This window comes from Crinia signifera, chromosome 9 (assembly GCF_055691185.1).
Source record: "Crinia signifera chromosome 9, ASM5569118v1, whole genome shotgun sequence".
Classification (NCBI taxonomy): Eukaryota; Metazoa; Chordata; class Amphibia; order Anura; family Myobatrachidae; genus Crinia; species Crinia signifera.
Window position 1 is genome coordinate 41,944,522 of NC_139225.1, and position 15,937 is coordinate 41,960,458.

The following is a 15,937-nucleotide window of genomic DNA, read 5'->3' on the forward strand; positions in this document are numbered from 1 at the left end:
CAGACCTCCTTCATACAGGAGAGGAAATCTCTGTCTAAAATTTAGACCCAGAGTTTCCTCTATTATACCCCATTCTCACTGCAGGCAAATTCCTTGGTCTAGCGCAGTGGTGGCCAACCTGTGGCTCTTGAGCCTCATGCGGCTCTCCCCCTTGTAAAGTGCGGCTCCTGCTCCCACTGCTGCCCACCGTCCGTCCCAGTCCCCCCTGCTGCCGGTTCCCTGAATCCCTTCTCCTTCTGAGGGGAGGAGAGTGCGCATCGCGCATCTCTCCTACCCCTTACTGTGCATCCTTGTGACTGGGCCGTCCGCCAATCAGAGCTCGCGGGCCAGCAGCCAATCAGGAGATGGCCAGCGAGCTTTGATTGGTGGGTGGCCCAGTCACAGGGAAGTGAGGCGGAAGGAGACGCGCGGTGTGCTGTGCTCTCCTGCCATCGGTGACATGACAGGAGGACTGCAGGGGGACAACAGACTGTCCTCTCCCCGCCCGGCAGCAGCTGTGGGAAATTTGCACTGTGGGGGCATAGCAGTTTGTGGCACTGTGGGGGCATAGCAGTTTGTGGCACTGTGGGGGCATACCAGTTTTTTGGCACTGTGGGGGCATACCAGCTTTCTGGCACAGTAGGGGCATACCCGGCACCATGTGGTGCATACCTGGCACCGTGGGGGGCATGTGTATCTGGCACTATTGGGGGCATATGTATATATGGCACTGCACTATTGGAGGCATATTTGTATCACACCCACCCAACGGGTCAAAATAGACTACGCCCCTTTTTTGCGCATGAGCCTTCGGCGCGCGCATTATGTCGGCTCTTTAGCTTGACTACCGATATTTTTCGGCTCTTTACCTCTGACCGGTTGGCCACCCCTGGTCTAGCATGTCGACGAGGAAATTTGACTTTTAACACGGGTTTTTTTGCAGTGTGAACGGGTCGCATACCCGGATCTCATACACGGGTAAAACCCTTCTTTTTACCCGTGTTTGACATCCGGGTATTTTTTTTAATTTTGAGGACAAATTTGTTCTGCGACCATGTCTGAATTAGACCCCACAGCCAGCGACAGTGCTGCAGTAGAGTTCATTTATTTTATTGGGGCCCCGTAAGAATGGGTGGATCTTCCACTCAATTTCATCACTCAATTGACATTGTTAATGTATTTTCCTAACATTTCAGTAAGAATTTACTAGCAGCAAAGGAACAATGGACATCATGTTCCAATGTTGAAGATTATTCCTCTGCCAGGCGTTCAGCTGTGGCCTTACTATAGGACAGGGGATGTGTGACAAAAGGGAATTTACCAATGTGAAAAGTGGTCTGTAAAACCCAGGAATGTGTCCCCTGTGAGAGACGCCTGGTAACGTTGGTGCATTATAGTGTGCAGCCTGCAGTGTGATGTTCTTGTCACGCTCTCAGAGAAGTTCCAGGATGAAGCACGCTGCTCTCTAGAGTCACAATGCTGCCACATGTTTGTCTGCAGTCATCGCAGCCTCACAAATGCGCCTGTCAAGAGATTCTGTGCCAATAGGAACAGACACTCATTTGTAGCTTTAGCCCTGCCAAGTACTTTGTCCTTTCCATCTACAAGGACTGGCAGCAAGCAGCCTTCCTGTCTAACACAATGATAGGCAATCTGTTACATTGCAGGTCCACATCGGTTGGTCCTGGTATCTTCACAGGGTCCGCACATTACTCTAAGGGTAAGTAGTGGCGATAATTTGACAAGATGCGCGTCGCCCTTATTGTGTAGGTGTGCCAGGGTCAGGTCAGGGTCTGTGCTTAGAGACACAGATCTTCTGGTCCCAGCAACATGAAAACACATCCATCCTGCGTAGCCTGAGGCCGATGTTGTCACAGATGATCTGATACTGTCTCAGCGTCTTCAGCAGAAAATGATAGAAGCCTGGCTGGAGGCATCTATGCCATGCCAGATCGCTGGTACACACTAAGCAATGGAATGAGCAGTGGATCATCATGTAATTGATATTCACTATGCAATGTAATTGGGAAGGGCAACCAGGAGGGTGCAGCATTGTGCGGTTCGACACGTTGCGTGATGTCACTAAACTCATTAATATGGGTAGCCAGATAGGTGACCAGGTTTAAGGGGTTACCAGCGGGGGGGTCCAAGTAAGTTTCCTTCCAGGAATCCAGGCATTGGGCTTGTGGCTTGTCAGCAGACACCTTTATAAAACACTGCAGCAACCCGGCTTACAGCCCCTGAGCCCCTCAGAATCTTGGGGCCCCTCACATGGTTGGGGACCAGTAGGGGTGTCCACTTTCACCCCTGCTGTCGCCGGCCCTGAGTGTGTATGGGAAGGCTGATCACCTCTTACTTTACTACATTCGTTACAGTGCATGCGCAGTCTGAAATAGACTATTTTGATGCATGTGTGGCCTTACCGGTATGCTGCGCTGCTACGCTGGTGTCAGGGGACAAAAAAATCTCACTGGAGAAGTAGGCTTCCACAAAACCTCTGCAGGAGGTGGTACATCCATATAGACAAGCAGGGGGTGCGAAAATCATTGAATGTACTTTACAGAGGAAGGATAAATCTCTTTATGACCTTGTCCTCTGGTTAATAAACTGATTCAATACATTTATTCAAAGAAACTTATCATAACAAGTGTTGCAGGGCAGTAAATAGGATGAAGCTGGGGGTCACAAGTGTAAGGAAGAGGGTACTGTCTGATGTCTGGGCAGCATGGATGGTGTAATGGTTAGCATTACTGCTTCACAGCACTGCGGTCATGGGTTCAATTCCCACCATGGCCCTAACTGTGCAGAGTTTGTATATTCTCCCTGTGCTTGCGTGGGTTTCCTCCGGGTACTCCTGTTTCCTCCCGCAGTCCAAGAATATACAGATAGGTTAATTGGCTCCCAACAAATTAACCCTACGATGTCTGTGTGTGCGTGTACATGTGGCAGGGAATATAGATTGTACGCTCTACTGGGACAAGGAATGATTTTTTTTATTTACAGTTTCTTATATAGCTCAGCATATTCCATTGTGCTTTACAATTGGAATGTTCAGAATTCTCTGTAAAGCACTGCAGAATATGTGTGCGCTATGTAAAATAACTGTTAATAAATAAATAAATGTTCCTTGCTGCTGTCACAGCTATAACATTACATGCAGGAACACATTCCTGAATTAATGGTCAAATATTTTAAATAAATAAAAAAAAAAGAATAACTACAGTTACTGATACTGTAAGTGATAATTTCCACTAACATTTAAGATGATCCCAGTGACCTCACATTCCTGCCCTGCCTCCTCCATCTTCACTAGAAACTTATTCATTCACAGACACTGCAGCCCTAGTCCCAGACTAAATCCAGGGAAAGGGGGAGGTGAAAGCCTGGAAGACAGAAAGAGAATTGGGAGATAAGAGCAGGGAGGGAGGAGGGGGAGATGGGCGAGGCCTTAGCCAGGACTGAATTTCTATGAAAACCTGGCTCCTCCCATGATGCTCTTTTGACAAGGGATGAGGTAATGCTAGAAGCCTCAGCCTGCAATCCGCCAGCATCAGCACCAGGATTGAGCATCAGTGGTACAGGCGGCAGCAGCAGCAGCTGAGAGCCACGAGAGCAGGCAGCCTTCTACACACGTTGGGATTTTTGCTTCCTCCACATTTGGATGGATGATTTCCTTTCACCATGACTGAGAGGTGCAGTCTGTGGAGTGCGCTGTCCGCAGCAGCATGCTGCTTCTACCGGGGGTCCTTCATGCAGGTGCAGGTAAGGAGAGCCTGGGAAAGAACAAGACAGATCCCTACATTAAGCGACTATATTCCAGGGAGCACTGCACTTATCCAGTGCTTACAGGGTAGTCATCCTGTCTTATGTCTCTGGGGTCAATTTACTAAGGGATGGTGGTGAAATCCGGGTGGCTTTGCTGCTGTTTCTTATTAATACGAATATGTGTATACTGATATTTGTTAATTGTGACATAGGATATACCTTCTTGATTGGTACTCGGAACAGGTTGTGATAATGATCTATTACTAATGACATGCAAAGATCCAAAATCTGGATGATGAGGTCACCTGTACTGCTAACTGGGCTTCATCTGTAGGTTAGCGTAGAGCACTCCAAAGCCCAGAGCAGATCTTGTGTAGGGTGATGTCGGTGTGTATCACAGTGCCCATGGAACACGGTTAGAGGTTAAACATGTGTGTGCCTGTACTCTGTATGCATACTTACACTGATTGCGCACAGGTTGCCCAGAACTATAGAAGCGGTGTTTGCTGTTGTTAGAACACACGCTAACCCCGTATTGTAAGGACATGTGGATGCTACATGGTTAAACACCCCTGCTATCGGGTATGCTGGTATAGACAGTTTCTGAAAAGTTATGAGCTGTTTGAACTTGGAGCTTGTGTATAGTAAGGGTTAAAAGGTACAATTAGATGACAAGCTCTGACGGTGCTGAGTTATTTTTTATTTAGCTATATTTTGATGCAATGGTATAATGCATTTAATTTAATGTGCCATAAAATCCCTTGAAACTATGATTTATACAGGTTCTGTCGCTGATTAACACCAAGCAAAATACAAGCTTGATGGTAGTCAGCCACAGAAACTGTGTAAATCATAAGTGTCCTGGATGAAAAGGGATGTTATGGTAAGCATAGAGCAAAGTTGTGTATAGGCAGGAATGCACCCAGGAGTAATGCTATGCTTCTGGCGCTGCAAGGGTTATAAAGGATGGGTGTTGGACCAATGTATGAATGACTGGGCGTTACCGTGGTGACAGCAACATCTCTGCACCTCCACCAATAGCTTATTACCCGGTTCTAGGAGCAATGACATCATTTCTAGCCAATTGCAGCTAAGACGGCATTTGCAGCGCTTGCAGAACGGGGGTGCGCTCAGAACCCCAAATAAAAACACATATTAGGAAAACAAATAAAGGTGAATCAGGGCAAGGAACAATATATATATATTTTTTGTTTTCTGCTAAAAAATAATCAATAGTATCATTTTGAAAAACAGGGATGGCATCTGACCAAACCAGCATTCAGCATTTTCGTTCAGCATTTTCACCCTGCTGTACTATTAAACTTTCCAGCAGTAAACGGGTTACTGTCCCTCAGGATGGAGGTAAATGACACATACCGTGGGTTGTGCAGTAAAGATCACTTGTGTCAGTGTCTGTATTCTCCAGGGGGAACCAGGCACTACAGAATGTACCCTAAGGAAACAGATATGCTAAATAATACTGAGCAACGTACCCACATGGTGACAGCCCCCCCTGCCACCCACCCAGAGCTCCAGCAATATTCAGTGTTATCAGGGATATTGGCTCTTCCGAAGTTGACAGCAATGTCTTTTTGGCACATCTTTGTGATTATGGTTCCATTACACCATTTTGCATGTTATATTGATTTTTGATGTGAATAACTGATGAATTGAAGTCTATGATAGAACCTCTCTGATGAATTGAAGTATATGATAGAACCTCTCTTAATGTAATATGGGGCATTGTCCTTTATTTTTGCCTTTTAGTTGCAGTAGTGCTCTGCATGCCTTAAAGCACAAGGCTGCTCTTCCATTTGTGGAATTTTAGTGTATTTGGCAGAGCCCCCTCTTCAGGGTACTTGTAAAAAAAAATCAATGGTGAGGTTTTGTGGACAGCTCCTGTAACAGGGTACTTGTCAGACAGCACAGAGAACATGCAGCCTTGACAGGAGTGGGTTGGCATGGCAACGGAATCTACTTAAACCTTGGTCCCTCCAGGGATTATTTAGGCTGAATGGCCCCACCAGTAATTAGACCAGCCTCCCCTGCATGTCCCCCTGTTCACAGCATGGACAGAGATGCAGCATAATTGTGCAGTGGTTTGCAAAGGTTGTCTGACAGTTTAACCATACAAGTAATGGGGGAGTCCAACAATTTACTCCATACACCACGTTAAGCATATTAGCACCAGGACTGTGGCATCGAAAATGCTGGACAGTTACTGAACTGGATTTTCTATAACTAATTTGAAGATATCGGCCATGTGGTTTATAGTTTCCTTTAATTTAAGTGTTCTAGACCTTTCAGGTCCAACGTCTAGTCAGGCTCAACAGCCCTAGCGCTAGTAGGTGATCCACTTTAAAATAAGAACATTAACATCGTTCAACATTCAATGTAGACCATTTTTTGAAGAAAAAAAAAAAAGACAATTAATTTAAACATTTATACCAGACTGTTTGAATTGCAAAAAATAAATAAAAAATTGGATTGCGAATGGTTGAATTAATAGATTATGTACAGCAGTAAGACATATGGGTTGGTACATTTGGATGTGAATGTGCTGGCAGGAGTCAGGGATTAAAACGACAGGAGCCACCGAATAAACTGGTGCTAAAGTCTGAAAGGCCGGTGCCAAATCTTTAACTAACAATTTGAGGAAAATAATGTCTGCCTAATTATTCTCTTTTAGACATATATTTGTTTCAACTCAGTGGAATAATTACTGCCCATGGATTAATTGATTCGGCTAGATGGATGTTGTGGGGAACGGTAATAGGTTTATAAATGGTCGCTGTAACCTTGGCTATTTGGTAAAACACACATTTTGGCACACCGGGATAAATTTACTAAAGCAACCAATGATTTTCTAGAATTAACTTGATAAAAAAAATTGACAGGATCTGATTGGTTGCTGCGGGCAACACAAATTTACCCCAGTGTTGTTTTTGCAGCCAAGCTCAATGTATGTCAAATTATTATAGGAAAACTGCAGCCTAGCCTCGGAGAGCTTGCAATCTAATTCCGCAGGAGAGCACTGTACTGTAATGATCCAGCTGACTCAGGGCATTACATCATTTCTCTCCCAGTGTGGGAGGCAGCGAAAGAGGGGGGTGGGCGTGCATGAGTGATCGTCTCAGGTGTTCCTGTGGCCGCAATAGCTCATTACAATGCAGACGATGCCTCTAAACCGTCTGTATTATTCAGAAACCCAGGTCAGCTTTGATAGGATTCTGAGCAGAGGGGGATTATCTCATGCAGGCGAGGGTTCTCAGAGAAAGCCGGGGATGAGATGCTGCCACCTGGACTGATAAAGAATAAATGCGTTAATTCTCTTTCACGTACTGCTTAAATCCATTCCCCGCAATCCACACTATTAGGCTGATAATTCCCCCGTATGTGAAGTAGAATTACCAGCCAGATTTAAACGACTAATGCTGATCCTGTTACACTGGGTTCACAAGTTCCTATGGAGGTTTACAATTACAGTATTGGATCCAAAATATGTTAGTAAATAATACATGAGACCTAGATTATGGGCCTGGACATATTAGCAGAGCCTCTGTGTCCAATTCAAACTCATTCGTTCGGGTCCCAATTCGGCCCCATTTTCGATGGTAGGGGGAATTGAAATCACAATGGATTACATTCTTGACCACTAAGGGAATTAGATATGACTTACTCCAGTCAGTAGTAACAAGTCAGATAGGTTGAATTCGATGGGCTTTTTTCAACCTTAATTGCTGTGTGTTACTATGTCTGCGCATGCGCGAATATGCGCATGTGCAATCCCCCTGTGCAAACACCTTTGGCGAGTATCACATTCCCCGAGGTGCTTGCACTGTGAGGGGAGGAAGGGGAGGGGGGCAGGGGGCTGGAGCAGGCGGACGCCCAGTGTTTTATGGGCGTCCCCATAAAAATGTTGTGTGTCCCCAAGAATGCAGGCGTGGCGACTGCTGCTCACACCGGGCGGCTGACATCACATGACATCAGCGCCCACCCCCCAAGTCGGCGATCTGCGGGTATCTGAAAAGTAAGTATGAACTTACTTTTCAGAGCGAAGGCTGAAGAAATCATTCGATGTCAGTGACCATCAAATGATTTCTCCTCCTTTCGCCCGCATGCAAGAAATGTGTTCGCCTACATCCCCTTGCATGTTAGCGATGGGATCGGGCGGCGGCCGGTGTTTACCTGTGCACTAGGCTGCGATTACACATCCTAAAAAATGCAGCTTCAGATCCTGCATCAAAGAAGCCTGTGCTTTGTTCAGTGCACCGAGCGCAGCGCAGGCAGCACAGCAGAGGCAGTCGGGTGGGTTGTGGTGAGCTAAATTAGCTGCCCGGGCCCTTCCAGAGGCCGGGGCCCAGGACAGCTGTACCCACAGCACCCCCCTATCGGCAGCCCTGGATAGCTTACATCTCCAACAATCTTACATTACATTGGCCTAGAATCATTAATGAACTGAAGGCTGATAGACAGACACCCAAAAAATGACGATATCATATTCAATACCAAACGGAAAAAAATCTGAATTCCATGCATTTTTATATTATGTATTAAAATCTTGAATATCATTTCCCATGACTTTTCTATTAAAATCTAGGAGTTTTTTTTTCCCCCTAATCCTGTAGAATTTATGAGATCGCAGGAAACAGAACCATGTCTAGCACCTGGATTACTCAGTATTTTTCCTAAAGCTGTCAGTACGCCGCAGTTCCTTAAAGCTGTGTACACACCAGGATGATGCAAGAGCAAATAAGTTTTTAGGCAATTATCATTTACAAGACATGTTTTGTATTGTAAATGATTGCCCCTTTAAAACAACAAAACTCCAAACTCAGCCCAATATGTACTGTATTCCTGGCTGAGTAGCAACAAAATATTATCTGGATCATCTGGTAGGTTCCCCCAATTTACGATGTCGCCTGGTCGGCTGTGCTGCTTGGCCAACTGGGCAAAATTACCAGTGACATCATGTATGCTAATGAAGGACAGCATAGTGATTCTGTCCTTCATTAGGATCACTCTGTGTCGCTAGGATCCTATATGTTGACCTGTTGGGGCCACCATCATCCAATGTGTCTCCAGCTTAAGTTCTTGGTCAACGTGGAACAACCAGACTCTGATGAGCCCCAGGCAGGTATACCGACATATTTCAGAGACTGATGCCCAGTAGAAACTCTGCTATATTAAATAGCCACAAATTAAGTATAGCCTCTTATTTTATCAATTTAAATATGGCTGTCCTCTATACTTTGCTGTGCGCCAGAAATGCGGGTACCTGGCATTAATGGGAAGAAAAGTAACAGCTGCTCAACTCCAGCCTGAACATGGTGGTGATCCAGATCTGTCTTTCCCTTTAATAAATAGTTGAATTTCTGTTTATCAAGTGATTTTTTACATGTTAGAGTAGAAAGGGCAGTGTATTAGAGGCAGCGATAGATATTTCCGCCTGCCTGCCAAGCATCTAGGTCTCTTCAGATGATGCATACAGACCAGTATCCAAGCAATATGTCAACATACTGGAGCCAAAAAGCAACAATCCAGTTTCCATCTGTCTGAGTATCTCCGTAGTATCCCTGACAACACATGTCCCTAGTGAGGCCTGCAATATTTATATGGTATTAATCTCCAGAGAGGAATCACTGAGTGCGATCCAGAAGGCTGTGGATCAATAAGGTGTAAGGTTACAGATTAGGTAGGGAAGGGAAACGCTTGGTGTCAGAAAGTGCTTCCTTGGTGATTCCTTTACAGCATGTTTCCATGTAACATGGTTACCCACAGGAACCTTCTGATGTCAATAGTAGAGTCCATTCTCTCTGAGATCTGACAGAAATGGCCAAACATCACAGTGTGCTAAGTAGGTGATAATTAAAGTTGAATAGGATGAGTAATGTCATGTCTTTCCCAACAGTTTTCCAAGGAGAAGTATATCTTGGATACTCCGCCAGAGAAACTGCACAAGGAGTTAGAAGAGGAGCTAAAACTTAATAGCTCAGACTTGCGGAGCCATGCCTGGTACCACGGACGTATACCACGCGAGGTAAGGTGATGTCCTTCTTCTTAAGCTCCATTGTGCTCTATCCAGACATCTATGTTAGGTAGAGCCTTACCCACAATATATTTATACAAGTTTATTCCATCGTCACAGGTGTCAGAGACCTTGATCCTGAGGAATGGCGACTTCCTCATAAGAGACTCATTGACTAGCCTGGGTGACTATGTGCTGACGTGCCGATGGAAGAACGATCCTCTGCACTTCAAGATCAATAAGGTGATGGTGAAGACCAGCGACAGCTACACCCGAATACAATACCTCTTTGAGCAGGAGAGCTTCGATAACATCCCTGCTTTGGTCCGGTTTTACGTTGGCAGTCGGAGGGCAGTGTCAGATCAAAGCGGTGCACTCATCTATTGCCCAATCAACCGCACATTCCCACTCCGATACCTGGAGGCCAGCTATGGACTCTCGCCAGGCAGGCATGGTTCTCGCAGCCCACAGAAGGGACATATGAAGAGAAGAAGCATTACCATGACTGATGGGCTCACCGCAGATAAGATTACCAAGGATAATGGGTGCCCAAACAGGTACAAACAGTTCCCTAAACAACCAGTAGTCAAGTATATAACAAAACCTGGAGTCCCTAGATGGGTTCTGCTCATTAATTAATGGGCTTTTGGGGCAGTTTTTGTGAAAAACTGCTCCAAACCTTTAAATTTGCTTATTTTCAGTAACCAGGTTGCATTTCCCATAGATTCTGGGAAATGTGATTTGTCGAACTTACTTAAAAAAACCTGTGAAGCTGGTGCAATCACAGGTTTCACTGCCTTATGAGTGTCCTGCCGATGGAAATGCAACACAAGCTGATCACACGGTAAAAAAAAAAATACTCACCTACGCAGGTATTGGTGATCTGTGCTCCAGTGAGGGCTCTGGAGAGGGCTGCCGATGCGAGGGGGGAGGCATCACTAGGCGTGTTGGTATCTGCTCTGTCTACATTGCATGTGCAGCCATTACTGTTTTTTTTTACAAAAAATACTCAGATAAGGATGTAGAATGGCATATCTGCCCCTGCATGCAATAATTGATACATCCTTGTCATATAATCAATTATCTCATTATGAATTTTGCCGAAATTATCACAGCACATCCGCATCCTCAGATGTGGATGGTAATAAATTGGGCCCTTACTGTCAATGCATATCTCTACTGGTAAGATGAATACTGCAGACAGGGGGCCAGATGTACTAAGCTTCAAAAGTGATAAAATTGAGAGTGATAAACCACCATCCAATCAGCTCCTGCCTGACATTTTTCAAAACAGTTTGTGATATTTGGTTGGCTGTGTATCACTCTCCATTTTATCACTTTTGAAGCATAGTGCATCTGGCCCAGGACTTGGAGAATTTATAACCGCCATAACTAAAGGAGCCCATACACGCTCCGATCCCGGCAGTGCGATGTGTGCTTTGAGGTGCGCACTCCCTCGGCACCTCATTGCACAGTACAAAAAGTATGTTCTGCACATACTTTTTGTACTTGCTTTTCATCGCATCGCATCGCATTGCATGCACAAGGCATGCAATGCGGTGATGGATGCTATTTTAGCCCAGAACGCACGCCGGGATCGGAACGTGTATGGGCACCTTAAGGAGGAGCTATACCGGAAGTATGAATAAATGTTCTGTGAAGGTGTGTAATGAAAGTGTTTGCTGATTGGTTACCATTCAATTCATCTGACCAGTCAACTGCTGTCCTCTCCACACTCCTACCATCCATAGAATCATGAAATACCTTTTACACAATATGAAACATGGCATTTAGAAAAAGCAAACATGTTCATTTAAAATATTCTTGTTTTGTTTTTCTTCTGATACTAGCACATCTTCCCCACATCATAGAGATATAGTTAGGACCTGTGCAGTCAGCGTGGATCAAATCCAGGATCTTCACTCTCCAATGTCCCCCATATCTGAGATTCCTGGGTCCCCCGCCTACAGTTCAGGTGTGTTCAATGCTAAAACTATTGATTGATTTGATAATGTTCTTCATTCAGATCAAAACAACTTCAAATGTAAGGTTTAGTTCTGTTCTCATGATTCTAGCAAAACCCTGATGAATAATGATGAGCAAAGTAGGCAGACTGTAACATGCCTTGTTTTTTGTGTATAGCTTATATGATATATAGTATATGTTACTTATGTATCATGTGCTTTTTTGCAGTTGTCAGGGTGAAGCCCCAGGGAATTCCAGCAGGGAGTGTAACCCCTGGCTCCCCAGTATTAAGACGTTCCAGCGAGCCTTACGTCTGTCAACCAAACAACAAATCCTCAGTAAACATGGCCGAAAGCTCACATTCCACCCCTAGCCACAAATACCCACATATATCACCCTCTCCCTCTATAAACAGTTACAGTGACCCAGATAATGGGCATTACTGCCAGCTACGCCCAGCCTCCCCGACACGTGACACTCCAAACAAGCCCCTGCCCCCCAAGAGCTACGTTGAAAGGTTAAAAGTTGATGAAGGCGCCAGGGCAGGTGGCAATCGCTTGGTGGATGATACCGACAAAGACAGACTGTGTTTTACTATCCCAAACTTAGAAGCCAAATCCTCATTCAACCCCTCAGCGTTCAAATCTGTGCTGATTCCTGCGGACAACAAGCCGCTGGAGATGTGCATCCTGAAGAAGGTCAAGGAGCTGTTCTCGGAAGTTGATGCCAAAACCATTGCCAAACATATCACCAAAACAGACTGTGAAGTAAGGCTAATATTATTAATATGATAAGTAAGGATGATAATATTAATGCATTTAATTGCTGACAATAGCTCCTATAATACAGTAGTACACCGGTGCTAATAACATGACAAGCTACCCACATCAACCAATCAGATTCTTTCATTTATTTAGTATATGTCTCAACTGTTCAGATGTCAGCAGAACAGTGCTACTTTTTAGGCACTGTTTCACTTTGGGCCACAGTCTCCAGTGGGGCATTGGGTAGTAGAGCAGTGGTGAATGGGTGGCCATCCAGTCTGTGATTAGAGAGGATTGGGGCTGTCCGGCATCTCCAGTAGTGTGGGGAAATCCCCCAACATTTACTACTTGGGTTAATTCATTAAGGGCACAAAAACGCCCCTTTTCACTATGGCGAGCCTTCGCAAGGAGATCAGATTTTAAAGTTGGGCGGTATGATTGAGTACACAGATTCTCAAACTTGGGCCTTATTTTGATCTGTTTGTATCCCTGCGTATTCGCATTGGGGACCAATATGTGTCTGTGCATATGCAGATGCATTTCTGTGCATGTGCAGACGCAGGGTGCATGCAGACACAGGAAACAGGGTGTTCGACAGGCACCCAACACTGCGGACAGGGGGCTTGGGGCAGTGGCGGATAGTCAAGCCCATGGAAACGCCCGTTTCATCGGTGGTCCTATGAAGATGCTGGGCGTTTCCATGGTAATCGGCCCATGCCGGGGGCGGGCAGCTGACCTCACCAGATGCGGGGGGGGGGGGGGGGGGAATGTACCAGCAGTCGCCAGCCGACATCTGGGGGACTCGCAAGGCTGTGAATTTGCAGCCTTACAAATCAACCAGAAAAAACCCCTTGGTCCTCAGCTCCCCACACAGTTCAGGTTCTCCAGGCCACCTGTGGATTGCTAAAATGTGACAGTTGGTGATACATGATGCCAGATGCCTTAGATAATGGAACTTGTGTGGGGTTCTGAGAAGTAGAGGCCTGATCCAGCATGGGGCACTGTTTTAAATGCCCACGCAGATTCCCGATTATTGGAATTGTTCGCAGGACCCATTCTGCGCATGTGAAGAATGGGTCTTGACTGTTTGGTTGGAGTCTGATTGAGGCATTAAGGGGGCAGTCACGGCTCAAAGTGAAAGTGCATTGCAGACGCCGTCATTTTAACAGAATTTTAACTAGTATTAAAATAATAATCTTTGCATGTAGCTATCATTATAATCACTTTCACATTTGCATTATAAATCACAAATGTTAGGATGGGTCGAAAACTGACTATGGCAATGATGTCACTATGATGTCATCATATTTTCTTGCTAGTAAAAGTGGATTCAAATGACTGTCATTAACATGTTTATTATCATCCCCTTTGGGGATACTTCCCAGTAAATAAGGCAACAACCTATTCCCAATTAGAAGAGATTAATCTCTATCTCTGCATCACTTCAGGTTGCCAGGATACTCGGTGTTACCAAGGAGATGCAGAGAATCATGGGAGTAAGCTCCGGCATGGAGCTTCTGACGCTGCCACATGGACGCCAGCTTCGACTTGACCTTCTGGAAAGGTATGTGGAAATCAGTGTCCTTATCATTGCTCTAAGCAGAAAGACACTCAAACTCAGAATGACATTTATTTATTAATATAAATCACCACTCCTGTAAAAACAACATACGGTGTTGATCGGTGTTCTGTACAAAAAGTCATAGATGTTTATAATATTACTTATTAAAAAAAAGGTTGTTTCAGTGAGAGATTGTTACTTTGCTTTGATTGGATTAATTAACTGCCCCACAGGTTTCACACCATGTCCATCATGATCGCTGTTGATATTCTGGGCTGCACAGGCAGTACGGAGGAAAGGGCCGCTCTGCTCCACAAGACCATCCAATTGGCAGCCGAGTTGAAGGGCACTCTGGGAAATATGTTCAGCTTCGCAGCTGTGATGAATGCCTTGGAGTTGTCACAGGTAGAGCACCTACAGTACTTCTGTTCTCTGTCTGCTCTTTCAGCATATTTCACTGATAGCCTATAGCTTTAATCATCATTTATTTATATATAGCTGCCACATATTCTGCAGCGTTGTACAAAGAGCAAATGTTTATTACTCTCAGTGAATCTTAGCCGCCGGCACAGACTCACAAACAGAGACTGGGGCTGCTGCAGTCAGGATCCAGTATGTTTTTGGCCTGTGGGTGGGATTTGGAGCACTTGGATGAAAGTGACTACAAAAATAACAGCTGCAGTAGCAATATCATGCAAGCATGCATCAAGTCTGTAGTGATAAGAGAGGAGAAGTGGCCCATGGAAACCAATCAGCACTGAAGTACTGTAACATCTATCATTTGCACAATATAAAAGGGGGTGTGGTATATGGTCCCGACAGTCGGTATCCCGGCAGTCATTAGCCCGACGTCGGGATCCCGACTGGCCAGACTCAGACAGTGGGGCAAGCGCAATAAAGCCCCTTGCGGGCTCGCTGCGCTTGGCACGCTGCGGGCACGGTGGCTCGCTACGCTCGCCACCTATTCTCTTCTCCTTCTATGGGAGTCGTGGACCCCCACGAGGGAGAACAGCCGGTGGCCATTGGGACCCCGAGTGTCAGGTTTTTGACTGTCGGGATCCCGACTGTCGGGAAACTGTCCGGCACCCATAAAAGGTATTTCTTCATCTTTGAGGCCACCGCTTATGCTACATACTATAAGCATCATCGTGCCCTCGCGGGCTCGCTTCACTTGCCACGCTTCGGGCTCGGTGGCTCGCTTCGCTCGTCACAACTTTACTAGAAGAATAGCTGGTGGCGTGGACACAGAAGGGTGGTGTGAAAGTACCTTTAGTTGTCGGAGACAGGTGGCAGAGAAAATTCTTACGTAGTGGTTAAGTTGCGGCTCACGTAACTGGCCGCAAAGATGAGTAAGTACCTTATAACATTATACAGAGCAGCTGATTGGTTGCCTTGGGACACTTCTCCTCTGGCTCATTTCTCCTCATACATCTAACCCTGAAATACAAAGATGCATGCTTGCACGCAATTGCTGCCGCAGCTGTTATTGTTGTAGTTGTGGATTGGTGAAATATGTTATAAAACGTATTGCATGTGATAAAACTTATTAAGAAATCAGCCCCTAAATCTGATAAATGCAATGCACTATGGGCAAAATAAATGACCTATAGCAACATATCTGTCCCATGCTTATTGACTGACACCTCTCCACAGCAGGGCCCAAGTTTATGTTCTGATCTATAGTAGTGTAATTGTTGGTATAATACTACATAGTAGTGCCCTAGATTATTATTTGCTAGTTTGCATCATGTTACATTGTAGGCTGCCAGCATACTAAGGAGGTCATTCAGGTTTATTCTCACCATTACAAATTTGCAAAGGTGAGCAATGTCTTGCGACTGCGCATGCGCATAACTATTGATTATTCTCCGGCCG

At 45.3% G+C, this 15,937-nt stretch overlaps 1 protein-coding gene across 4 annotated transcripts in view; it reads left to right on the plus strand.

Moving 5' to 3' along the window:
- SH2D3C (SH2 domain containing 3C) overlaps window positions 1-15,937 on the plus strand; it is an 87,539-nt gene that overhangs the window by 63,085 nt on the left and 8,517 nt on the right. For 3 of the 4 annotated variants that reach the window (XM_083158988.1, XM_083158989.1, XM_083158990.1), the window contains 6 exons: window positions 9,656-9,784; window positions 9,893-10,329; window positions 11,623-11,747; window positions 11,966-12,504; window positions 13,950-14,065; window positions 14,296-14,467. In XM_083158988.1, the coding sequence (XP_083015114.1) occupies window positions 9,656-9,784; window positions 9,893-10,329; window positions 11,623-11,747; window positions 11,966-12,504; window positions 13,950-14,065; window positions 14,296-14,467 (1,518 nt within the window). Of the gene's footprint in view, window positions 1-3,473; window positions 3,742-9,655; window positions 9,785-9,892; window positions 10,330-11,622; window positions 11,748-11,965; window positions 12,505-13,949; window positions 14,066-14,295; window positions 14,468-15,937 lie in introns of those variants that run through there. The other variant, XM_083158991.1, reaches the window with a different exon arrangement.